The 27,778-nt window shown below is 37.6% G+C and overlaps 2 protein-coding genes across 8 annotated transcripts; one reads left to right on the top strand and one right to left on the bottom strand.

Moving 5' to 3' along the window:
* Positions 1–540: 540 nt before the first annotated feature.
* On the top strand, positions 541–2,601 carry LOC108337591 (probable WRKY transcription factor 40). The gene is made up of 4 exons (XM_017574146.1): positions 541–834; positions 1,082–1,351; positions 1,476–1,592; positions 2,062–2,601. The coding sequence occupies exons 1-4, from the start codon at positions 790–792 to the stop codon at positions 2,434–2,436; spliced, it is 807 nt and encodes a 268-aa protein (XP_017429635.1). The 5' UTR covers positions 541–789; the 3' UTR covers positions 2,437–2,601.
* Positions 2,602–3,284: 683 nt separating this feature from the next.
* On the bottom strand, positions 3,285–27,487 carry LOC108338170 (formin-like protein 18). Of its 7 annotated transcripts, none has more exons than XR_001833006.2 (18): positions 27,329–27,487; positions 26,902–27,234; positions 24,935–25,995; positions 22,427–24,837; positions 22,199–22,325; positions 21,687–21,758; positions 17,722–17,820; positions 17,570–17,611; positions 8,981–9,061; positions 8,832–8,882; positions 8,663–8,744; positions 8,338–8,432; positions 5,688–5,759; positions 5,466–5,582; positions 4,902–4,970; positions 4,742–4,808; positions 3,554–3,940; positions 3,285–3,450 (listed from the first exon to the last, which is right to left on the bottom strand). XR_001833006.2 is itself a non-coding variant. In XM_017574909.2 (18 exons), exons 2-18 carry the CDS (start codon positions 26,972–26,974, stop codon positions 3,753–3,755), a joined length of 4,569 nt encoding a protein of 1,522 aa, XP_017430398.2. In that variant the 5' UTR covers positions 26,975–27,234; positions 27,329–27,487; the 3' UTR covers positions 3,285–3,752. The 7 variants fall into 7 exon arrangements, 5 of the variants coding, with proteins under 5 accessions (XP_017430398.2, XP_017430397.2, XP_017430396.2 ...); XR_001833007.2 differs by having other exon boundaries at positions 3,549–3,940; XM_017574909.2 differs by having other exon boundaries at positions 3,285–3,940; positions 24,935–25,156; positions 25,295–25,995.
* Positions 27,488–27,778: the final 291 nt, after the last annotated feature.

A 27,778-nucleotide genomic window follows, 5' to 3' on the forward strand; every position in this document is an offset into this window, starting at 1 on the left:
TATATATATATATATATATATATATATATTACTGACTGATTTCTCAGGTGAATTTGACTTGTAATTTTAAGTAAAAAAAATTCTCAGTTACGCTTTTATATGTATGAACATTAAATGAGACTTTGGTTGATAAAACTTGAACAATTTTATTTGAACCAATGACTTGAGAATATACTTATATATTATAGACTAACTTTACATGTTAATTTTTGGTAGTTGATGAAAAAATATGATAGAAATAATCGAATAAAACAAAGTCTGCAGTGTGTACTGAATGGCTTTATCATCGATGCCAAATAATCAAAGAGTTGTTGGCTTTATCTGTGTACCTTGGAACACGTTGGCGACATCATAATCCGTAAGAAAAACTAAACAAGTTTTCTTTCCGAAAGGGTTCTGCAGATGTCACCAACATGACATCATAGTACAAGCGTAGCAGAAACTAGAAAATATGACTCACCATGCATCTTTTCAAAGCATTTATTCTTGTTATATATAATATTCCATCACACAAGCTTTTTTCCAACACATGGTGTTGAATTGAACGATTTACTCACTACTAAGATCCATCTACTTTGGTTCCTTTTCTTTTCATACTGTGGAATAACCAGAGAAAGTGAGGGACCAAAAGCCATATAAAAAAAGAGATTTTCTTTCGTTTCACTCACTCATCTCAACTACCCCTATTCAATATTTTATTCTAATTTATATACTAAGAGGGCTTCATATTTAACAGTTTTCTTATCATCGTTTGCTTTTGGTTAAGAGAAATTCTATCAGTTGTGATTGATGCTCGTTCAAGTCCTCAACACAGCAGTCATAATGGATGTAAAGGTAAACTAACCTGGAAAACTAGTTCCTCCTTTTTCTATGTTGCTTACTCTTGTTTTTGTATTCTCACCAAAGAAGAAACAAGACGTGGTTGTTTTTCTATTTCACTTTTGAGTTTCTCTGTAGTTTGCTTTTAGGTTACCCTTAACAGTTCAGAAACGTATACTGAATGTGAACTTTTTTACCTGAGGCTGAAAGCATATGTAGCTAATTCTTAGACTTGTTGCAACAATCTTGATTTGGTGATCAGGTGGAAAGTCTTAAATCTGAGTTAAAGAGAGTGAGAGAAGAGAATAACACTCTAAGAGTGATGTTTGAAGTTCTAAGCAGCAAGTACACAAAGCTTGAGTCCCATCTTCAAGAGATAAACAAGGAACAACACAAGGGCATGAGTTCAAATCAAATAGGATCAGTAACCGAACCTATCTTGGATGTGAACAACAGACGGAGACTAGAGTTTCCCACAGCAAAAAAACCACTACAAATCTTTGTCAGAACACACCCCATGGATGATAGTTTGGTATGTGCTATGGCCCATCACTACAAATTTGGTTGTGTATTGGTCAAATGACTTTAATTCATGTTCAAATCAAATTCTATCTTCAAGTTAGTATGTTGATGCAAATTTTGCTTTGGGAATATAGATAGTAAAAGATGGATATCAGTGGAGAAAGTATGGACAAAAGGTCACCAAAGACAATGCTTCACCAAGAGCTTACTTCAGGTGCTCCATGGCTCCCATTTGCCCAGCCAAAAAGAAGGTAGGTAGAATGAAAGCAATATTCTAAGTTCAGTTTGAGCTTTTTCCCTAAGCAATAAAAAAATGTAATACAATAAAGATTAATAAATGAAAGCACAATAAAGAGGTTAGAATCTCGGATGCTTCATAAACTACACAAATCAATGAAAGCATAAGTTAGCAACACCTTTATGTTCAATAAGGACACTTTAAAAAGGAATCATTGGGTGATTTGATTATTTGTCAAATAATTCTGTGCCAGCAAAAATGGAGATGGGTTTAGTCTATTATGGAAAAGGGACCTGGTCATGAATTAGCAGAAGTTTTCTAATTTATTAGTGTAGTTAGCTAGGAGTAAAACCCATTTCATTTCTTCAAAATGGGTAACTAATTATACTATATTTTGTGTGCATGTATGACTTCAAGAAATCTCAGTGTTGTTTTGTCTTATCATATGGTTTTCTGAAGTGTTTTTGCCTTAATCATTGTAGGTGCAAAGATGTTTACATGATAAGTCTATCCTTGTTGCAACTTATGATGGAGAGCACAACCATGGTGCTCTTCATGAGCCATCTTCATCCACACCTAGAGGCTCATCAGTGGCCAACCAGTTGCCTAGCATAGCAAATGACAAAGAAGCAATGAACATTTTGGCTCTTTCTGGATTGTCTCAAACAGATAGAAGACATGGTGAAGTAATGAATCAACATAACTATGACACCAACATCAAAGTTGAAGAATATGTAAGTTCTCTAATCAAAGATCCTGACTTCACCATGTCATTAGCTGAAGCAGTTGCCCGCACCATCACTGGCGAGCTCAAGCAGCAAGATATAAACCTCAATTTGAATATTCCGGAAGAGTGAAATCAATCTTTTTTTCTTTCTCCAACACAACCCCCAAAGCCCAAATACAAGTGTAAAGACAAATTTTAGTTCAGTGAAATGCAAGCTGGTAGCAATGAGAGAGAGGAAAATTTCTTTAGGTCGGTTTACTTTGAAGAAATATATTATTTTTCATTTTTGTTTACACTTCTAGTTGCAGAAATGTTACATTGTTTGTCTGGTTTTCTTCTTTCAAAAGTTTGTACAGAAAATGGTAAGAATATTTCTCTTACTAGCACAAACTTTTGGAAACAAACTAGAAAATGAAAAATATAAAGTGTGTACCCAAATGAACCACATCTTAGTTTTCCATTCACAATGCCAGATTGGAATACTAGCTTTGCAGTTTTTCTATGTTTTTCTTACTTTTAGTGCCATTTGGAAAAATTTAAGATAAAATAATAGCTCAATCGAGACAGGTTCAATTAGTCATTTTTCATTAACCTTAATCTGCTTGGTACAACGAAAAGAAAGTAAAAGTTTAAAATTTAAATCTAAACAATAGTTGAAAGAACAAATAAATTCTTTCTATAAATTAACATTTCTTTTCCTTACACTTTCACTATCTTTCTAGCCAAATAGAAAAAATAACATCATTGGTAATTTATTTTTCTTCTATCCAAGCAAGCCATAAGGATTCCTCCAAGGGCTATTTGATCGAAGGGGTGATGGGATTTGATACAGAAAACCAAAGCAGTTTTCAGTAAAATGAATAACGTGTACTCTAACCAAAAGTTCAATATTTACAAAGCATTTTCCTTCATCAGTTGATGTAAGGCATAAGGGCTTTAAATGAAAACTCAGTATCGGTGCCTCTACTCAAGTTGAAGTTAAATCCAAATACTGCCCTATCTTATAGGGGGGATATACCACTGGATTAACATTTACATCGCTAATGTGAGTACACAACTTTTGACTAGGAGAGTAAAACAAGATCAATTTGTACACTGACAGTTCACCACTCCTCATTGAAGTGACCACGATAAAACTGCTTTTCTGCTTGACATGGAACAAATTGAGATTGAAATGAATGTCAATTAAAAACTCATGACAACACATATCAACATAAAATGAGCTTTGAGAAGGCTTATTACTTAACATGAACAAAATCCTCAGCCATATGCCATGAGCACGACATTTCTTTCATTAGAGAACTTGAGTTATAGGGTCATCATCAATGTCAATGCAGCCACGAACAAGATGATTTTGCACTTGTGCAAAGGGTTTTCTTCATCCAACCACATGGGATCTTTATCACTGTGGAACAACTCTTGTTTTTAGGCCTTCAAAGGATCATATCATTTAATATCCCCACTCTTTATAGTGGTCCTCATCATCTGTTCAGACTCCTTCTTGGCAGCAGCTAGCTTCAACTTCTCATTCTCTGCTTCCTTCTCTGCTCTTTTTCTCTCTAGTTCAATCTGCTTGCAATTTTCTTCATGTGCTTTGACGAACAACCTCACAAAGTTGAGCAGCGTAGATACAACTAGAGAAAGGAAGAGAATCAAATCCCCCAAAAAGTTGCCACAAGAGTTTAATGTGAAACAATGATTTTCTCTTTAGTATCTATCATAGTTACATTGCTTCAGGTATCTCCATATTGACATAAATAAGCATCTGAAAAGCTTTTTCACTTTAGTGTTTCTCCCAAATAATGAACTACATTTTTATTCATAGAGATTATTTTGGCATACAGTGGGTACAGAACTACAGTAATAAGATTTAAACTCATCTAAGATTTTGAGAATAAGATTAAGTTCCCATTAGATCTCACTTTTTGGTTTTAAAAATTGTTTTGTAAAACAATTTCATGCTACTTGGTAATTAATTTCTCAATTCTCATTCAAAATCTATTAAGCTTTGAAAACTGTTAACAAAAGAATTGTTTAAAAACTAAAAAGCAGAAACAGCTGAGAAATGTTTTCTTGTCCCTTTTTTTAGTTCTATGTCAAGGGCAAGTGTGGTATGCCGAGGCACAAGATAGGTATTAGTGTCTTTTTTTTTTTTTTCCGAGAAAACTAAAAAGTAGTTTTCAAAAGTACAAATCAAGTACACCCTACGCTGGCAGTTTTTCTGTTGTTCTTCCTTAACCCTTCTAGACAACTAAACACAACATAAAGGGAGCAATAACCTGCAACGGGTGAAAACCAGTTGTCCATAAACAAAACAATCGCATTGATGTCCATTGAGATCCACAACCGATTCTTAAACATGTAGTTTTTGAAAGACTAAACGGACCAAACTGGTGCATAAAATGGTAATAAAGCTAATTAAAAATACAGTTTACCTTGTTCAAATGGACAACGTGCTGGATCTTCACCAAAGTATAAAGCCAATGCATCTGCATTTCTACCCTGGTGCATCCAGATTCAGGAAATCAGATACATCTCCAGTATCTGCAGTTCATCATGTAAGCAAAAAGCTACCTAAAATAACTAAACCCATACCACGTTGGCATAAAGTTGAGCCAAAGACCTTACTTCAGATTCAGCATAAGAAAGAAATCCCTTCAGAATCTGAACATTACCAAGTAGGGAACAAAAAAAAATCATTCAAGGTAAAAGCTAAACATTTTATCACCATTCAAATTTATTAGCAAAATCAATAATTCAGATGAGTTGCACATGCACGTAATCGTAACAGAAGGTAGCTACGTATCTGAGATACTTCACATCCCTTTTAATCATTATATATGATGCTGCATCACTGACCCAGATTTGCTTTAGTCTATTACAAAACAATTTAGCTATGGAGTTCTATTGTCATAATTTTAAAGTCAACATAAATTCTAAATAATTGTGCTGTCAAATTCTTATTAAGGAAAGGAGGTGCTTTCAAATGCACCCTTGTTTACAGCATGTTCATATTCACCATGCCATGATTTACATTGATGTTTGTAGCATACATAGCCTAAGCCAAGCTTCTAAATATATATTGATCCAAATTCATGAGAATTCAAAATCAATTCATTATGGTTGAAGCATTTTTAGATGACCAGTTACATATCATACCTGGCAGAAGTATTCTGACACAGGTCCATCATTCTCTGATGCAGTCAATTCCTGAACTACTTTCTCCAGTCCTTTACTGATAGCTTGCATTTCCTCTGCCAAGTATTTTAATTGTATCTGTATGGAACACAAGCTTATAACTCAGAATACTCAAAATCAAAACAGACACTGAAACCACTTGGTATAACAGTAGAATAAATGATAAAAAAAAAAAAAAAAAACCTTGCTTGCCGCCTCCAAACTCACTAGGTCTTTATGGAAATCGAGAAGTTCTCCTAGTTTTTCAGCAAGCACCTACAATTCATCAATCACCAAAGCAATTAATATTATTTCACAGGAAGAAGCAAAGTCAAAAATCTACATTGAATAATTGCAGTAAAACGCAATCGAAATTGACAATTCTCTGGCAAACTTAGGTTGCATAAGCAGAGTGCAGGAAACTGTCATCCATGGAAACAGCATACATTCGCAGTTGAATCTCCAAAAAAATCATGACAAAATAAGGAAATATGATGATCAATCCTAGGTGATAGTGAAGAAATAGGAAAACTAATCCCAACAAATAGCCTAAGACATTTGAAAGATGAAATATTCTAACGAATGTCAATATGTGTTGCAATTATGTTGACCTATAATTTTAGAGTGATCCTATCATTTTCCTAAAGTTCATGTGTCTATTTCTTTAGTGAAAAGAATGTAGAAGGAAAAAGATTTTGGAAATCTTCATAGTTTCAGTTACATATTTACTTAACAATTCCAGACGAATACACCTGTCCTATTTTTTAAAAATGATATGGGACATCATAGGAACAGTCAAGCACCATGAAGGAAGGGCTCCAAAAATCCAGATTTTAGCCCTATTCCATATTTCTTTCCCATGAAGCTATAAAATCCTTGTGCGAAAAACTATCTATTTCTCTCAGTATCTCAAACCAGTCAAATTAAGAAAGGAAGAAACATAAATTCTTCTCAACAAGCCGAGAGGGATGGATACTGGAGAAAACATAAATTCTTCTCAACAAGCCGAGAGGGATGAATACTGGGAAGCAACTGATATATTTCTCAATATGAATCAGAACTTTCCAGAGTATTTTTTAAGTTCACTGTAAAATTCTACTTTTTTACTGCTGTAATTGTTTGCTTATTAAAGTAAGTTTGCTTGTCTCAGTAGTAATGTTCAGTTATGGGTTTAGTCTGAATTTGGACAAATTTGTACTGTAAATGTAGTGGGCACTTGATCTTTGTCTGATAACATGTATGGGTATGATAATGCACTGTCATTTGTCATGCGTTTATATCCTTAAATATGAATCGAAATATGAAGAAGAGTATGATAACGCAGCAAATACAAAATTTCTGTGTTTCTCTTCACCACTCCTCTCTTTTAACGACTGTTTTATGTTTTAATGGTATAAGTTATCTTCCTTTAGCTTTTGTATTTGGAGCAGAATTTTTATACGCTGAAACTGAAAACTATTGAGACGAGAATAAACACTGGTCAAAGATCAATACAGCTTAAGGAAGCAATGTTGTTTTTGTTGTTCCTCAATTTTACATGGAAAATTCTCACGTGTGGGTTGTCAAAATGAGACAATGTTTATTATGTCTTAGGGCTTATGAGAGTATGCAGACCAAGGTAAGCAAATTCTACAACTCAGGGTTAATCCAACCATAGCTCAAATCAAGAAACATGAAGAGGAGACTATGAAGGAGAAAGTTTTCTCAAGTCTCCATTCAGCTTTGACAGATGAGATGTTTTCTAGCATTATGCATCTGGAAACAGCCAAGCAAATATGGATGAACTGACTGAGATATAGAGGTGAGGAAAGGGTAGGGTTCACAAAGATTATGAATCTAAAAAGATAGTTTGAAAGGCAAAAGGATGAAGGAGAATGAGTCCGTCAAGGAGTACACCTCAAAAATTACCATTTGATGAATATGAAGCTATATGGTGAGGTAGAAGAAAAGGTTTTAGAAAAAATGTTGATGTAGACTCCTTGAAAATTTTGAAACCAAAGGTGCTGCTATTGGAGTCATGTTATCTCAAGAAATTTCCTATTTCTGAGATGGTTAGTAAATCGCAAGCTCAAGACCAAAGGTTCTTTGAGGATGGATGATGTAATTGAAGGTGCATTTCATGTTAGACATAAGGGGAACAACCACTTCAGAAAAAAAAAAAAGTTGAACTATGAAAAATTTTGATCTTAAGAAGTGAAGAAAGCAGGAATCTAACACTAGAGACCCCAATTGCGGATAATTCAGCTATGATTGTTGAAGGAGCAATAGTCATGGTTCAAAACAAAAGAAAGTAGGCCCTCTTCCAAAAACGGAGAAGAAAAATGAAGGAGTATGGTGCACCTATTGCAGCAAGCCGCATCACACAAGCTAGAAATGAAAAACACTTATTCACCAACTTGAGAGGGAATGTTAATATATTTCAAGAAATTTTAGATATTATTCCCATGTATTTAATTTGTTATATTTTTTGTATCTTGCTATTATTACTAGTATAACAATCCCACAATTTCAGGGATTTGTTTCCTAAAATATTCAATAAGCTCTTGTATATATATCCAATGTATGGAAGGAGACAAATAATAAGAAATATATTCTTTCTCCTAAATTTAATATTAAATATTCCACCAAGCATCTTGTACTACTTGATGTGAGACTTAGAAGTTCTATAGTAAACTATAAATCACTCCATCAACTTTATTACTTGCTGTATTTCACCAATCAGTGTATCAATATATACTAAGAAATGAAGATGCTTCTTAGAAAATATCCTTTTAACAACAATTTGTAAACTGACGACAACTAAACTTGTACAGAAACAATTCATGTTGAAATTTAAGGATATTAGATGGTTTACCTTACAGAGATAATGCATAAGAGTCATCTTGTTATTTCTTGATCGTGTATCAGTCAGTTTAAGGAGACTATCCAATCGAAACCCAACAGCCGCACCTTCAGTAATCATATGAATTAATAGGAAAACAATCAAGGCTACAGTGGTTTTGTTTCATATAAAATTTAATTTATCAAGACCAAGAATAAATCTTAAACACAAGCAATAGAATGAACATAAATTATCTGAGTTGAGAGTATTTGAAAAGTCCATGTTTCAATATAAACTTCACTACATTATTTGTACAAAAACATGATTTGTGACTGTGAAAGCTAAAGCTTTAATTCACCTCTTGCAGTTCCATGGTTCAAAGCATTACCCAGAGAAAGAATAGTCTGCATGATTCTTTTCAACTTGACTGAATTCCTTATCTGATACACATATCAATGGAAGCTGAATATAAAAGTACATTGACTCAGGAAATAGAGTATTCAACAGGACAAAAAGGTATGACTCACCTCTTCAGATGCAGAATTCACAATATTCAAATCTCTTTTAAGCTCTGAAACCTACATGAAAATTACATGCAAGGTGTACCAGAACAGCTAAATTTTTCACTGGCACAAAAACATAATTTTTTAATAATAACTAAAAGTTATCTTCTGACCTGGGACAGGAATTGCATCTTAAAAGAGAAAACTCTTAGCTTGCTTTCCACTCTTGGAACTTTCATCAATTCTAAGAAGAACTATAACAAAATGTGAAAAGCAAATAAGAAAAAAATAGAAAAGAAAGAAGCAATCTTGAAGATAGTCTGCAAAAACTATATATTGTGAGTAAGATATATTTGAGAGGTTGACCTTAAGTGATATCTCTTTTATCAAAATTAACAATGCCCACAAATACATGGGTTTACATAAAAAAAGATTGATGTGTCTTGTGAGTGTAATACTCTGTTTTACATGTATTGCCTCTGCTAGTGTTGTTGTTTCAGTTTAAATGTGGTTATTTTTGTTACAGCAGTGGTTTCTGTTAGAACGTTCTTGGCTAGTGTAACAATTACAACTGTTGGAGTCAACTGTAAGTTGGAGTCCCACATTGAGTAAAAAAATATGCAGGAAGAGTAACATACAAGGAGAAATGACCCACAAACTTATTGAAGTGGTGTCATGGTTCCTTATATGGGTTTCCTTATGACTTATATGTCTCAAATATCCTCAGTGTCTCCCCTCAACAAACCCCAACAGAGTGGAATCAAATTCGTTGGTCATGGTGACCAGCTTGGATGAGTTACAAATGTGGATTTGGTGTAGAAAGTTTGTGCTCGAGGGGAAATGTAACCAATATGAAAGGAACTCACCTGAGTTGGGAGTTTGTTGGAATCAAGTATGAGTTGGGGTCTCACATTTACCTAATGAATCTTGTTAGATGTTAAGTTGTGTGTTTCTGTTAATTGGGCTTAACCCATTCTGTATTTAGGATTTAACCTTCATCTTACATTATAAATAAACTACCGTATGTGTATGCTAAACACATAAGGGAGATTTCTCCTAATCTTCTCTACTATTTTATATGGTATCTAGAGCTTAGATTTTGTTCCAGCCAGTTCCACAGTCTCCGGTACCCATTGCCGCTGCCGTTGCCGCTGCTGCCGTCGCCACCGTCGCAGGAGTTCCAGAATCGATCGGCGACCACACCATCGGGATCGTCTCGGTCGGGCGACCACCGTGGTACAAAGATCGTGGCGAACGGACCACCCACGCGCCTGCACGCGCCGCCGCAAAGGTCACCAAATCCGCCGCTTCCCGCCACGCGTGCCGGCGCATCGCCGGCGAGATCCGCCGCCGACTAGGACCGTCGTGCTCGCCTCCTCGTCCTCTTTCTGGATCTGTTGTTGTTGCGTCAATCGGAGCACTTTGGATTTTTTTTAGGGTTTCTCCCTCTCCATGGCTGCCCAAGTTGATGATCAGAGTCGGTCTCGCCAACCAGGTAAAAAGGACGTCCAAAATGTGACCACTGTGGCAAGCTAGGCCACAAAATTGATAGATGTTATGCGCTTCATGGACGTCCTCCTCGACCTATAGCAATGGCTAATTCTGATCCACTTCCCCGATCACCGTCTGCAGACCATCCTACTTCATCAAATACCATAAATAACCCTGTACTCTTTCAGGAATTTCTCAGATGGTATGAAGACCGTCAGCACTCTAGTTCCACTACATCTGTTATACGCACAGGTACTCCTTTTGTTGGTCTGACTCACTCTCTCGGATCTTGGGTCCTTGACTCAAGCGCCACCGATCATATCACTGGTAACAAGTCCTTGTTTTCTTCCTTGTCATGTCCGGATAATTTACCCTCGGTAACGATGGCTGATGGGTCTAGAGTCTCATCTCATGGTATTGGTACTGTTCATATTTTTCCGTCCATATCCATTGATAATGTACTTTATGTCCCTGGGTCTCCTTTTAACTTATTGTCCGTAAGTCGTCTAACTCGTTCCCTTAATTGTGTTATTTCATTTACCAAAGATTCTGTTTGGTTGCAGGACGGAGTTCGAAACAGATGATTGGCACAAGATGTGAGTCTCATGGCCTATATCATCTCAGCCCTTCTCCACATGCTGGCGTAATCATGGAGTCACCATCCCTTCTTCATGCTCAGTTAGGTCATCCCAGTCTTGCCAAACTGCAGCAACTTGTTCCGAGTCTGTCCAAATTATCAAGTTTGTCGTGTGAGTCTTGTCAGTTAGGTAAACATACTCGTAGTTCCTTTCCTCGTAGTGTTTCACAACGAACGTCATCCCCCTTTTCATTGGTTCATTCTGATATTTGGGGACCTAGTCGTGTTAAGTCAACTTTAAGATTTCAGTATTTTGTTACCTTTATTGAAGACTATTCCAGATGTACTTGGTTGTTTCTCATGAAGAATCGTTCTGAGTTGTTTTCTATTTTTCAATCTTTTTTCAATGAAATAAAAACTTAGTTTGGGGTTTCTATTCGCATTTTACGCAGTGATAATGGCCGTGAATACCTTTCTCAATAGTTTAAACATTTTATGGCTTCTCATGGCATTCTTCACCAAACCTCATGTGCTTATACCCCTCAACAAAATGGGGTGGCTGAGCGCAAGAATAGACACCTTATTGAAGCAACTCGTACCCTTCTCATTCATGGTCAAGTACCCTCACGTTTTTGGGGTGATGCTGTTCTCACGGCATGTTATCTTATCAACCGCATGCCATCTTCCGTCCTAGAGAACAAAATCCCTCATTCTATCTTATTTCCTCAAGACCCTCTACATCCATTACCTCTTAGAGTTTTTGGGTCTACATGTTTTGTTCATGATTTTAGTCCTGGTCTTGATAAGTTATCTCCTAGGTCTCACAAATGTGTCTTCTTAGGATTTCCACGGTCACAAAAGGGCTATAAGTGTTTTTCCCCTTCCCTCAATCGTCATTTTATCTCAGCTGATGTCACTTTTGATGAATCTTCTTTTTACTTTACACATCTATCTTCTAGTTCTGTACCTCTCCCTGTTACTGTTGATGCTCCTCTTATCTGTGATCCTCCTGGTGATGCTCCACCCATTTTGTCTCCTCCTTCTTTAGACTCTCATTCACCACAGGATCGTCCTTCACCACCACCCCTTCAGGTTTATAGTCGCCGCAATTGTCTCCCTCATGACTCACTTCCAATGCCGCCTCCTGTGTCTCTCCTCCGGCTCCAGCAAATGAGTCTGACTTGCCTATTGCCCTCCGTAAAGGTATACGCTCTACCCGTAACCCTTCTCCCCATTATACTGTTCTTAGTTACCACAGATTATCTCCATCTTTTTACACCTGTCTCTCATCCATTTCTTCTGTGTCAATTCCTAAATCTGTGGGTGATGCCTTAACTCATCCTGGCTGGCGTCAAGCTATGCTGGATGAATTAAGTGCTTTACAGAAAAGTGGAACTTGGGAGCTTGTCCAATTACCATCTGGAAAGTCTGTTGTTGGTTGCAGGTGGGTGTATGCTATCAAGGTTGGCCCTGATGGCATAATTGATCGTCTGAAAGCTCAACTGGTTGCCAAAGGCTACACACAGATTTTTGGTTTGGATTATGGTGATACTTTTTCTCCAGTGGCAAAAATGACCTCTGTTCGCTTATTCATTGCCATGGCCGCTCTTCGACAATGGCCTCTTTACCAACTTGATGTCAAAAATGCTTTCCTCAATGGTGATTTGCATGAAGAAATTTATATGGAGCAACCGCCTGGCTTTGTTGCTCAGGGGGAGTCATCTGGATTGGTATGTCGTCTTCGCAAATCCTTATATGGCCTAAAACAATCTCCTCGGGCCTGGTTTGGTAAATTCAGCTGTGTTGTTCAACAATTTGGTATGTCTCGCAGTGAAGCGGATCATTCAGTGTTCTATCGCCACTCAATTGCTGGATGTATTTACTTAATAGTGTATGTCGATGATATTGTTCTCACAGGAAGTGACTCTCTCGGCATTTCTCAGATGAAACAACACCTTTGTCATCATTTTCAAACCAAAGATCTTGGCAAACTCCGATACTTTTTGGGTATTGAAGTAGCACAATCCAATGATGATATTGTCATATCTCAGAGGAAGTATGCGTTAGACATCTTGGAAGAAACAGGGTTAATGAACTGTAAATTTGTTGAGACACCTATGGACCCTTTCTCAGATCCTGAACGGTACAGAAGATTAGTTGGTAAATTAAACTATCTTACTGTTACGCGTCCTGACATTTCCTTCGCAGTTAGTGTGGTGAGTCAATTTCTAAACTCCCCATGTGAAGACCGTTGGGATGCAGTTGTTTGCATACTGAAGTATATTAAAGGATCACCTGGAAAAGGTTTGCTATATGGCCCTAACAACGATACAAAAATTGTTTGTTATTCAGATGCTGATTGGGCTGGTTCCCCTTCTGATAAGAGGTCTACTTCTGGATATTGTGTCTCTATTGGTGGCAATCTGATATCTTGGAAAAGTAAGAAGCAAAGTGTTGTGGCAAGGTCCAGCGCAGAAGCAGAATATAGAGCTATGGCATCCGCTACTTGCGAGCTTGTGTGGCTTAAACAATTACTTAGTGAATTGAAATTTGGAGATGTCACTCACATGAAACTTATATGTGATAATCAAGTTGCTCTTCATATTAGCTCTAACCCTGTCTTCCATGAGAGAACCAAGCACATTGAAGTTGATTGTCATTTTATTAGAGAAAAAATCATATCCGGAGATATCAAGACTGAGTTCGTTAACTCAAGCAACCAGTTGGCAGACATATTCACCAAGTCCTTACGAGGACCTAGAATTGACTATCTTTGTAAAAAGCTTGGAACATATGATTTATATGCTCCAGCTTGAGGGGGAATGGTAGATGTTAAGTTGTGTGTTTCTGTTAATTGGGCTTAGCCCATTCTGTATTTAGGGTTTAACCTTTATCTTACATTATAAATAAACTACCCTATGTGTATGCTAAACACATAAGGGAGATTTCTCCTAATCTTCTCTACTATTTCATAAATCTATTATTATAACTCAAGCTACATTAGATTGACTTAACAAGACTAATATGCATGAACCCAAGCCCATTTTTTCTCCTATGCCATCTAACTGCAAATTGTCCAAACATGGTTCAGATCTAATACAAGACCCCTTTTTGTACAGGTCTATTGTTGGTGCACTTTGGTATGTTACTATAACTCATCCAAAATTGAGTTTTGCAGTCAACAGGGTATGCCAGTATATGGCTTCCCCTCTAGAATATCATTGGGTTGCTGTTAAGAGAATATTGTTATATCCTAAAAGGGATTTACATGGTGGTCTCATTGTTCATCCTGCCATTCCTCATCAATCTCTAGCTAGAGTTTTTGTGATGCAGATTGGGCAACGGATGTTGATGACAAAAGATCTACTTTAGGGGCTGCCAATTACTTGGGACCTAATTGAATTTCATGGTGGTCAATAAAACAAATTGTCTTTTCAAGATCAAGCACAAAAGCTGAATATATGGATTTAGCTGCTCCTACAGGTCACATTATGGATTATAAACTCTTCTGAAGGATCTTTCAGTTCCTCATTATACTCCTATTGTTCAGTGTGACAATCTAATTTGGCTCACACATGAAGTTTGGTGAGTACAAAAAGGTTAAAAACAAGCAGCTTTTTGTTTAACACATTCTTGGTCAAGAACAGTGGGCAGATCTTCTCACCAAGCCTTTGCCACCTGCCAGATTTTTCTTTCTTAGGGACAAAATGTTAGGAATAAAAGAGAATGAGTTAGACACGTGTGAGACACGTGTAAGGAGAGTAATATGTTATAGTTGTTAGAAGAGAGAGAGGGTATAAATAATAAACTAAGTAGGGGGAGAGGGGTATCGGGGATTTTTGTTCAGACTGGATAGTTTCCAGAGGAGGAAGGTTAGGCTTCCTTGGGGGTGATTCTTGTATTCTGATTCACTCATTCATCATTAATACATATATACATATTTTTCCATTCTTTATTCGAGAGTTGTGGTGAGAAGATAGTCTTGATTAGGTTATTGGCATAAAGTAACCTAACAAATTGGTCCGACCTGCCGGATCCAGATCGGAGGAGTTGCACGATGGAGAACAAGATGAATGCACTGGAGAAAAGGTGGGAAGGAAAGTTCGAGTCCATGGAAGCCATGTTGGAAGAGATTCGAGAGGAGATGAGAGGAATGGATCGAAAAGCAAATCGCGACCGTGGGAGAAGAAGGAACCAGCGTCGGAGCTCCGAAGGGAGTCGCGATTCCGTCAACGCTGAACGCAAACGGCGACCACCAGAGAAGTCGGAGGACGAAGCGGAAGAGGACAGAGGAGACGTGCAACGTAGCGGGATGAAGCGCATTAAACTCCCAACATTCGAAGGAGTGGACCCCATGGGCTGGATCGCGAAGGCAGAGAAATTTTTCGATCTACAAAACTTGACGGAGAGGAAGAAGATGAAGTTGGTATATACCTGTATGGAAAGAGGCGCGAGCTACTATTGGATTCGTTTCTGGCAGAAGAAAACCCGACATCCAAATTGGAAGATATTCACGGAAGCGCCGACGCGGAGGTTCGGCGAACTGAATCGAGACACCGTTTGTGAGGAGCTGGCAGCGGAGCGACAGGAGGGAAGCGTCAACAAGGACTTCCAGGAGTTGGGAAATTCGGTGCCACAAGCATCGGGAAAACCAGATCACTCATTTTCTGTTTCCGTCGATCTTGGAGCTGGCATTATAAATGGTGTTGAGGCTGTGGGGGCTATTGAGCGAAGATCAGATACTTTTTCGTTGATTGGTGATCCGTTCGATCTTGGGTTGACAATGATGAACAGTGATTGCCTTCGCAATGACAAAGAAACCAAACAAAACAATTCGGCAAATAGACCATTTAATTCCGAAAGGGACAGTTCGGTGGAAAGAAAGCTTGATGAGGATATTTTGAGCTCTCAGGAGAGGAGGGTTAGGGATTGGCACTTCACTCACTTGGAGCATGATTGTGCTGCTTCACTTAATAATGTTTCTCTTTCCGATTGGAATCACGAGGAAGTGTATAGGAGTTTTGGAGGAGATCATGCTATGATTATAAGGGGTCACAGTTTCGTTGTTGAGTATCTGGGAGAAAGAATCACAATTCCCTTGAACCACATTGTAACAAATGTGTCAAATGATATCAAGGAGCCTGGTCAAAATTATAAAATCAAAGTTTCTACAGCAAATAACAACGATTTCTTTGGTGATACTGTTCTTGTTACTGTTTTACTGGGCAGTTTGAAGGCTGGAACTATACAGTGGTACCCACCTTTGCCACAATGGAAATGTTTTTCGGGGAAGCGTTTTAGTCATGGAACTCTAAATACAGTGGTTCTGGAATTTCCTAGTGAAGTTTGGGATTATGCTGGGGACTACTTGGAAGCAACAAATGCGAGGAGAAACACTAGAGGTCACTACTTTATGTTTTGTAATGTTAGGATCGTAGTTGGGGTTCCTGCCCTTATTGCATTAGAAGTTGGTAAAGTAGCCATAGATGGTCAAAGCTGGAGCTCTTCGGGTCATCTCAAACATGCAATTAAGGTTCTCCGAAAATTTTTTTTGGACAGGATTCAGTTCCAGATCATGTTAAATATGTGGTGACTGATTGGGATACTGTTTGGGGGGCGATGATGAGTGGACTACGTGAGTCTGTTAGCAAAATGGACATATTGAGCACTGGAAATGAATATATTGTTGAGATGAAGGGATTAGAAATCAGAGACAAACTTTATCTCTTTGAGTCGGGAGATTTGGATGTGAATTTAGGAGCTACCTGTTTGGCATCCCTGGGAAAAATGAAAGTAGATTGGTGGCAGTTGAGCATGGAGATTGAGCAGGAAGAATGGAAGACATCGGTGGAGGATTCGAGGAGCAGAATGTTGGAAGTTCATAGAATCCAGGAAGAATGGAAGATATTGGAGGAGGATTTGCCACCACCCAAGCCTCCAGACTTAAATTGGCGGGCATCACCTGGGAAGGGAAGAGGAGCATTACGGCAAATAACAGTTCCCTAACTTCAACCTTGAGGACAAGGTTGATTTTGAGGGATGGAGTAATGTTAGGAATAAAAGAGAATGAGTTAGACACGTGTGAGACACGTGTAAGGAGAGTAATATGTTATAGTTGTTAGAAGAGAGAGAGGGTATAAATAATAAACTAAGTAGGGGGAGAGGGGTATCGGGGATTTTTGTTCAGACTGGATAGTTTCCAGAGGAGGAAGGTTAGGCTTCCTTGGGGGTGATTCTTGTATTCTGATTCACTCATTCATCATTAATACATATATACATATTTTTCCATTCTTTATTCGAGAGTTGTGGTGAGAAGATAGTCTTGATTAGGTTATTGGCATAAAGTAACCTAACACAACCAATGTATGGATTTGGTCTCTCAGGCCCATGTTAGCGGTTTCTATTAGGTTGTTGGTTAATGTAACTGTTATGTTAGATAATTACAATTAATTAACTTGTAACTGAGCTCTGCATACAGTCTTATGTTGACATAGTCTCATATTCCTCTTGTATCTTTTATCCTTTTCAGAATAATAAATCAGTGTACCAGTTTTCTATCATGTCTAGTTATATTGTTCACCACTGACTATTCTTTTTATTGTTCAATTAATGCAAGAAAAGTCATCCTAGCACAAGTTATCTTACGTGAGAAAAAGAGTTGAAAAAAGTTAACAAATGGTAAAACTCCACCCACCTGCTCACACTTTCCCAAGTTGTCCTTATTCCCGGCATAGTTCTGCATAAAAAGTATGGCTATAGCTCAAATAAACATATATTGTACCAAACTTGCTGATGCTCCACCTATGACACAGTACCGGTAGAAGAAACAAGAAAAAGGCATGATACCTTGAGTGTTTCCATCTCTTCTTTGGTTGGAGAGAATTTTATGAGGTTATCAAGTTGATCAATGTCTAATACTGTATCATCCATTGCAAGCACAGCACTCTGAAAGACAATGACTGGAATGTGAGACTATAAGTATAAACTGAGAAATCTTATGATTATAAACAACATTACAAGGAGCAATTTAATGACAACTAGAATATTAACTTGTACAGCAAAAGAAATGTAAAATGATCATGATCTTTATTAATAACATAATAACTACATATGCAAGTTCTTAAGTAAAACCAAATGTTAAGCAACCCATTCAAAGTCATAAATTCATCATGGTTGCAGTTAGTATAAACATGGTAGTTGAATCGTGAATCATATCACGGAGAGCTAAAATTTTGATTCGTGAATCATATCATGAATCATACGATTCATAAACACTATATAAACATTAAAAGAATGTAACATATAACTTAATTATATAAGATATGTAAATATGGAAAGAGACAATCAATAACAAAACAACCTCAGTCAAATAGAGTGGTTGTATCTATATGTATTTACCACACAATTTCAGCACACAGCCTTCCAAGTAATATCAACTTCTCTTTTTGATTTACTCATGTCTGAAGCAAATGTGTCTTCTATACAAAACAAAAACACACTCCCTGCACAGAAACATGAGAAACCAACCTGTACAGAACAGAGGATCACCACACCACCATGCGACCACCGCATTGCCAATGTAAGTCACGCAAATGCAGAGGACAGAGGCGTGCACAAGATGAGAGAGGAGAGAGGAGAAACGTAAGAAGCACAAAGACAAACCTTTCAAGAGTGCGGAAAAGAACAAAGGGGGAAGAAATAAGGGTTTCAAATTGGGTGGGTCAACCCAACCAGGTTCAGAAACCCATCTCGAATCGTATCACAAATTGAATCGCAATTCACACTATGCGATTCAAACAAGATACGGGAGCAAAAACTATTCATAACACGATTTGTATCCCAGAGGAACTGAATCATATTGTATCGCATGTTCAGGACCTCAGGTATAACCCAACTATGTGGTATTTACCTAAGTTAACAATATTCACTAATGGCCAAAATACTCGAGAAATACATTTTTTCTCAATTAGAGGACCTGAAAATGTAAATTTAGTTTGGTTTACAAAGTTGAAGAACACTAAATTGAATATGTTAAAATGTAAACTCTAAGTCTAACTCATCCTTACAAAATCAGCTTGTAAGACGAGGTTTGCACCTACTTATATATTATGAATTGACTTATCTTTAGTTGATGTGATTCTTCCGACAAAATAAATAAGGTTTTTTGAAATTAGCTATCAAAATTTAAAAGATAGAACAAAACAATTTAGTAACAATATAATATTTTAAACTATAACCAAAGGCTAAACTTTCCTCATACTACCAAGGATCAATGGCATGTGGAACATGATAAGAAAATATCAGAGCAACCAACATATATTACATGGTTGGTTGATAACCTTGTCCTTTAAACATGTAGTTAGGGGTTCGATCCTTGGTCCATGAGTATGGAAATAAATTTGTTGGGAGAGTTCAGCACCTTAAGTTTAAATCCTGACAGATTAGTCCTTAGATCCCAACATAGGGACACCAATATTAAAAAAAAAAACGCCGCAGCAAAAGGAGGCTTGCAACTTGTGGCATTAGCCAAGTGGAGAGCGGACCACCATGAAGACCACAGCATTGGTACACTGCTGTGCAGCTTAGGTAATGATCACACTGGATAGGCTTTTGCTGGACAGGCCACGAGAACCACTTTCAAATACCAAGGCAGATAATTAACAAGTGTAGAGAGAACATCGACAACAGAGTAGAGCATGTGGAATTCAAAATAGGAACAGTATGAGAAACCAAAGATGGTGAAAAGAATAATAGTCCACAAGAATCCATATATGGCCAACAATATACAAAAGGTCTTTCATTGTTCATGTTCCTGCACTATGATTATTGATATTTTTAAGAATAGATATGGCCTTCCAAAGTTTAGGTTTGCGTAAGTGTTGGGTGTTATGTGTTACCTTGCTTTTATGGGTTAGTTCCTGTTGAGGTAGCTTGGTTTTATCTTTGGGTGTATTTTCTTTTGTCATGGATTTTGGTGTGGTCCCCCATGTTTTTTGTATTCCTTTTTCTTTGTTTTCATAATGGATTCTCATGTAATCGCATATTATGTTGAACTTTGGGATGCCAACCTAGTTGGGATTCTAAAGTCTCATAGTGATCCCTAGCATATTAAAAAAAAAAGAGTTCCTAGGCTAGGGTGGCAGTAAGGGGTAGAAGCTCATGGAATTCATGTAGATTAGTGATAACTTTGCTCAAATATTCAGCCAAAGGGACATCAAGGTCGCAAGGGGCATTAATACTAGTAAGGGATTGGGAAACCCCATAAATGCTGCTAAATCCATGATCTAAAGAATACATGCATATTCCCAAACTTCTTCACAAGTCTCTCGAGCACAAAATATTTGCTTTGAAAAAGATTGAGTAGTAGGTCTAAGAAAGTACACTGGACATCAATATTGTTCCCACAAGAACAATCAAGCCTCTGTGACATACTCAACCTATGTGGACACAAGATCAACATTGCCTTCACTCTTAAGTCAAAGCTTGTTGTTGGAAGTGTCATAGTCGGCCTCATCCAACTTGTCAATAGAGTGGGGTAGGCACAGTTGGTGAACATAGGAAGATCAGCCATAATGGACTTGGAAAAAACAGAGCCAGAAAAATAACATTGAAGTGGCAGTACCAAGAAACTGGAAACAATTTCCAGGAAAACAAATTGGCACCAATGGATAGTGAGTCCACCAAGAAGGCACAAAATAGGGTTGTTCGTTGTTAGTCCAAGGTACCATGCTCAGAAGAATAGAAAGCAAGAGACACAAACGGTGAATAATTATATACTGAGCATAATAAGTACATAAATAACTTGTTAGAAATCCAAAATATACTAGAAATAAGGCAAAATTATAAATAAGGCAAAATCATAAATAGTAGGGTCAAAACTCATCTTAGAAAATAGGATTGAAATAGACTTAAAGTTTGTTTTCTAATATGATATCAAAGCATAACAAGGACCTATTCCAGTGAGAATAATCTAGGTCCTATAGGACCACCCATAAAATACATATTCTCACCCTCGAGATGACAAATCCTCGATGAGCCCATAAAATATATATTCTCACGCTCCAGATGAACAATCCTTGATGTTAGAGGGTGTTGGAAACCCGTCATTATAATATATATGTAAATACAAATCTCATTATGTAAATCTTGGAATTTCCAAATTACAACAATTAAGGATGTCTATCAATTTGTACCAGTTTCCAGATTACCATAATTAAAGATATCTAACAATATAACAATATCTTAATGTCTCTATTATGTCCTCCTTCCAAAAACTTTATAATACCAACAAGAACTATTTATGCTCATTCTGTGTGTAAACATCTTCTCTGCCCATATTTTTATTTAAATTAAAACCAAAATAAAATTGCATAAAAAATTACTATAGCCTTGTCTGAATAAAAGAGAAAGTATTCTACCAATGCTATTTAAGTATCTAATCCGAGGAATAATATAAAATCTAGCCAAATATTAATTTAGTGGACACCCAGCAGCAAAGCATGAATACTGCTTTAAAGTCATAATAGATATCCCCATAATTTGAGCCAGGCAGTGGATAAACTTTTAAGTTGCATTTTAACATCAAGTGAGCCCAAATCTATGTCCACATAATAGAAAGACTACTTGCTAAGTCAAGAACTACCCAGTTGAGACAAGAAATTCTTCCAAATCATTTATTCCTTGAGCAGTCATGATTTATAAAGGCTTAAAACAGTGACTGAGAAAAGAAAGAATGTTCACTAAGACATAAATTCAAATCAAAATGTTCAGCATTTATGTCTTAATAAATACCATAATGAATGATATCTTACCATCAAGTCAGGCAAAGGAATTTTGACTTTTGTAAGCATGATCTCACAGTTATAGGCCCGCCTGAGCTCAATCTGCAATGTAACGTGAACCTTCTGTCAAGAACTCAAATTCTATAAAATGCCTTCACAAGAATTAAATAAACACTTAATCATTAAAGAAAGGCATGAGATGAGACATAAGAGTCAGGATACCAAACAACCTACACAGATAAATCACAACCAACTCACAGGTAAAAAAGAAAAAGAAATTATCTTCAAGTTCCTATAATGAAAAACATTACACATACATGGCAGCAGTCACGAGAAAATGGTGGAATAAAAGCTCTTAATTAAAAATGTCAATTTCTACTAATTTTGTTTTTAAATTTAACAACGGATATTTTAATGAGTTCATTAAATAAATGTTAGAATAGTTAAAGCGCTTTTTTGGGTCTTCTTCTGACAAAAAATGAAGAAAAACTACTTATATGTTTCTTTATCTGGACTACTTATATGTTAATGAAAAGGCATACCAGTTGAACTTTCTCAACTTTTTGCCCAGAGGCACGGCGATTTAACTTTCCTCCTTTTCCATCATTAGCAGCTGGGGAAGCTGCGGAGAACAAAGTTTCAAGTTCTGACATGTCAAACTCTGGAGCCCTAACACCGAAAAGGGTTTTCAAAAAAGAATAAATAATGAGTACAGTTCATATAAGATCAGATATAAGATATTTATAACTGAACTCAGAAAAGACACATACCTACAAAATTCATCTAGTTTCTGTGTCTCAGCCCATAAGCTTCCTTGCATCGCCCTTGTTAATTTTAGCCAATGGTAAGGTTTCAGATTGCTCCTCCTAGACTGAAATTTTGCATTAGCTCGCATCAGGCCACGACCCTTTTCACCAAAAGGAGCAGAAGGTGGTCCAGGAGCAGAAGGTGGTCCAGGAACAGAAGGTGGTCCAGGAACTCCAGGTTTTGACAATCCATTGGCAGAAAGGGGAGGTGGGGGTACAGGTGGAACATTTGTGGAGCTAGACAAAGAATTTTGGGACGCAGAACCTGGAGGAGGAGGTGGTGGTGGCGCTGAAGGTGATATTGTTGAACCAGAAAGGCTAGGAGGTGGAGGTGGGGGTACAGGAGGACCATTCTCAGACAAAGAATTTTGGAATGCAGAAGCGGAAGGAGGGGGTGGTGGTGGTGGTGGTGCTAATGGTGGTGGTGGTGGTGCTAATGGTGGTGGTGGTGGTGCTAATGGTGGTGCAGAACTTGAAAGGCTAGGAGGTGGAGGCGGGGGAGGAGGAGGAGGGCCAGGTATAGCAACTGATTCATTTATACCCAATGAAGAAGGAAACCCAGACAGCGCAGGTGGAGGTGGCGGTGCAGGAGGACCTTTACATGAATCTTGGGTTGTGGAAAGTGATGTTTCAGGAAGGGAAGGGGCTGGAGAAAATGATGGGATTGGAGGAGCGAGCATTGAAGGGGATGGGGGAGGAGGAGGAGGACCAACCAATGGTTTCTTACCCTCATTTGTATTCTCAGGGTACTGAGTAGCATTAGATTGCATCAAATTTGAAGTGTGATCGCATTGAGAAGATGGTGGTGGTGGTGGTGGTGGTGTAGTTACAGCTGCAGGAGAAAGGGATTCAAAAGTTTTTTCCGTGGTTTTAAGAGCATCAACTGAAGTTTTTAAAGGTAAAGATGGAAGCAAAGGCGATGATGATGCTGGAGGAATAGCTGTGGGACTAGGCTCTACAGAATTTAACACCTTGGAGTCTGAAGGAGGCAACACAGAAGCTGGAGGAGATACTGTCACTGGATGAGTTACTTCTTTGATATCCACTGCTGCATGATCCTGCAACACAGATGTTATTCCAAGAGCTGATGGTGCACTACGATATCTTGAGATAGCTACAGGTGAACCTTTTAAGGAGTTAAAATAAGAAGTGGAAGCAGAAGCAGATCGGACAGCTGGACGCACCGGTGAAGAAATTATTTTTGATTGAGTGGGAAGCTGGAGGGAAACCTGCAATTCATGAGGTTCAATTTTCGTTTTAATTGTGCTTGCTTCAACGGGCTGTTCAAGTAAAGGACTATATTGTTTCCCCTGAGCTGTGGATGTGACACTCTTGGTATCATTTTCTGACAATACCATTTGCTCTAATTGCCCCATTTTCTCTTTTATTGAATTTCCATCCGTTAATGACTTTGTTTCTAATGGTCCCATGTCATGTGTCATTGAATATGCATCCTTATATGGTTCAATTGAGGGCATAGACTTCTCCACATGAGGCATAGATGTTGTAACCTTGGCATTGTCTAATGATTCAACTGGCTTTTCAGGAGAACTAGAATCTGTTATGAGTCCAAATGAGGGAGTAAGCTGTTTTCCCTGACTCGTGGAAGCAGAAGTCTTGAGGGTATTTTCTGGTGATACCTTTAATTCTAGAGGGTCATTATTCTTTTCCATAGGAGCACTACCAGATGAGTTATCAACTTCTGCAAGCGGCCTAGGTTCATATTTGAATCTGCTATCATTTTCCAAAAATGCCTCGGAGTTGAGTGACTCAAATGTTTTCTCCTTTGATCCTAATAAATCAATCTTCTTTGCCAATGAATCTGCATCAGTGGATGCTAATGACTCAATATCCTTCTCCTTGGATTCTAATGACTCAGTCCCCCTTTTAGTAGAATCTGAATCTTTTGAGAGCCCAAATGAGTGAATAGGTTGGTTCCCTTGACCTGAACATTCAAGAGTCTCAATGTCATTTTTGGACAATGTCTTTGACTCTAATGGTTCAGTCTTATTTCCCATAGCTAAATCCAAAGACGATCCTAATGAGGATGTAGAATGTTTCCCCTGAACTGCAGAAGTTTGAATGTTTGTATCACTGTATGCCTTCAAAACAGCTGAAGACTTTTCAGATGACTCCTTTTGCAAGTCACTTGTTGCAGCAGAAACCCCAGAGTCTAATCTTTCCAGAAGCATATTTGAAGATGTGATCTGTTGGAGCACACTTGCTACTTCTTCCTTTGAATCTAGCCAATCCACATTGCTGAAAATCTCCTTGACCTTCGCAAATGCTTCAACAGGGAGGCCATCTTTCTCCTCAACACGAGGCAGATCAATTGAAATAACAGAAGTTGAAGCATCCATATCTGAGAAAAGAACCTTCAACCAGAAATACAGTATATAACCCCCACAAACATTAAGTTGGTTTATCACTAACCAATTACTAAAAACAGGAGAGAGTGAGAGAGATTAATACCTCCACTCTAAAATTCTTAGGGAAGCAATCTTTAGCATTCCATAGTATGTCAATTTCATCACGGTTAAGCATCAAAATATTTGATCTTATGAATGCTGTATTAAACATCACCCGAAACATCATTTCTTCATGCTCTAAATCACTGTACAGATGAATACACTCAAAAACAACATCACCTTGAACATGACAGTGGATGTCAATCTTAACCAGTTCACAGTCAGTCTGAAACAAATATGAAAAAAAAAACATTTCGGGTAGTAAGAACATATAATGGAAGGAACATCTCAATATAGGTAGTAAGAACAAAAGAAAGGGTGTTAAAAAGCATATTAAATTAGGGTAAAAGGACTTGGGTACCACCTGCCTACAGTAGCGAACAAGTTTGCTCCTTTTTGGAGTTGAGAAGAGAACTTTGGGAGTTCGATCTGCAGGAATAAAAGGGTCTTGCCCATATATTCTAAATATAGGACGGCAGCCACCCTCTCCACCCATGTTAGGAATGAGTCTTATAATTACACAGTCCAAAGTAAGTGCCCTATCAAGAGGAGGCCATTCTGAACCAACATTTCTTCTTGATATGTACTGAAGATATCTCAATTGTGAAGCTAAAGGATTCAATGGTGACATCAACTGCAGAAGTTCCCGAGGAGCTTGCTTGTATATCATGTCTAGTGTTTTTTGCTCCCCTGTAAACATCTTTCTATAAATCAAGAGTGCAGCCAGCATAAATGCTAATAACGGCCACCCACCTCGTTCACAATGCATCAAGACAACATTGTGATGCCCAAGTTCAAGCCAGTTTTCACCTGATCTCAAGAAATGATGGATCATCTCCATGGTAAGCAATGGGCACCCTTCATACTGTCGAGGATAGTCTATCACAGTCATATCGTAGTCACACAAAATGTTTGAAATCTGGCTTTGGCAGTCTCCCTCCCTCATGTTGAACACCATAAATGAAGCATCAGGGAAGTGACCACGAAGTTGCCCAATTATTCCTCCTAGATACACTCTATATTCTTCTTCTTCCATAACATCCGTGGTAAAGCAGTAATCAAAGACTACACGTGCAATGACACAATAATCACAATCACACATATGAATGACATAGATTCCTTATGATGAAGAAATGCATCAATTACCAAGTAAAATGACATGTCAAACATAAAAGCTAAGTAGCGAGAGTCTAAAATCAGAAGACACAAACTCTAAGAGATTATAAAATTGTTCAAAAAGCATTGCACGTTTTAATTCTCCAGAAAAAAAAAATAGCTGAGTTTTCCTTGTCAACTCTATGGAGGTTCTTCCCATTACCTCCATTCCTTCCACAACTAAGATATATCGCCAGAAGATAAAACATCTATTCAGCTAAGTCATAAACAAGATGTCAATAGCCTATTCACCGACTAACATTTAGAATGGAATGATACATTGTGTAACATGAAAATGTAGAAAAGTTACAGTGTCCTAATTGTTCACTCTATATCTGCACAATAGGCCCCATACCACAACCCACTAACACGAAATGCATAAAGATCAAATATTGCACTCAACAGAAACCAACGTTGTTCCCATTATTCATTTCAAAGATGCAAAGCAAGCCTAACCCAATCCTCCACTAACACAAAATGCAAAAAGATGAAATATGTGCACTCAACAGAAGCCAACATTCTTCGCATTATATTATTCTCATCATTCACTTAATATGCAAAACAGGCCTTACATACCTCAACCACCACAAACACAATGCATAATGATGAAACAGTTGAACTCAACAGAAGCCAACAATGTACACGTTATAATATTCCCATTATTCACTTCAAATGTGCTAACAAGCCTTACATACCACAACCCCCCACCAAGGCGAAATGCATAAGGATGATATATTTGCACAGAGAAGAAACCAACACTGTTCACTTCCACCAGAACCAATGAGTTCAGAGAAAATGAGGCAACAGGAAGCGTACCATAAACCCTTTCAGTGATTTCTAGAAGCCCATCTGGGGGCTTCTTATAGAAGAACTTGCGGAACAATGCCATTGTGTGGAAGATCCAAGAGGGTCACCCTGACAGGTAGGACACCTATAACTGCCCTAATTCAACCCACATTGCATCCAAGCTCAAATTTTTTAGATCCCCCACCAAATAGAAATAGATTGCAATCGTAATCGTGAAGACAGTATTGGTGTTGGCATTGTAGGGAGTGTGTATTTAGGAATCAGAGGCCTGGATTTTTGCTGGGTCTTTAAGAAACACTTTTTCTGGAAATGTCCTTGTCTTCACATGCACACTATATATATCTAATGGAAAGAGAAAGAAAACTTAGCTTTCAATCAAAAAAGACAAAGAGTTTATCATATGAGGGGAATAGAAAGTGGGTGGTAGAAATCTAACCTCAATCCTCAGTTACATAATGTCATATTCAAAGGGAAAGAGTTGAACAATATATGGTTAGTTGTTAGAAAAATAAGAACTTTAGAAGAACAATTTCGATCCGAGGTTTCTCTCTCTAACGCAATATGTGTTTCTGTGTCCGTATCTTAACATTTTGTTTTGTGAGAATGAACACATGTGTATGTGGTCAATTGTGATGATGATGTGCCCATGTATGTTATTATTTTTTATTTTTTTCATTTTCTCTCAATTATTCCCTTTATGGTCGAAAACAAGATAAAAACAAAGGAGAAGATCCGTACTAGGTTGTGATCATTTGGTTTTTCCCACTTCAAATATAAAATATTGGCACGAGACAATCAACCTTGCTTACCATTATCAAATTACACATACCTAGGATTATGGTTTATACTTTATTTTATTCTATCTAGAAATTTCTCTCTAATTCCT

The sequence above is a fragment of the Vigna angularis genome, chromosome 7 (assembly GCF_016808095.1).
Source record: "Vigna angularis cultivar LongXiaoDou No.4 chromosome 7, ASM1680809v1, whole genome shotgun sequence".
Classification (NCBI taxonomy): domain Eukaryota; kingdom Viridiplantae; phylum Streptophyta; class Magnoliopsida; order Fabales; family Fabaceae; genus Vigna; species Vigna angularis.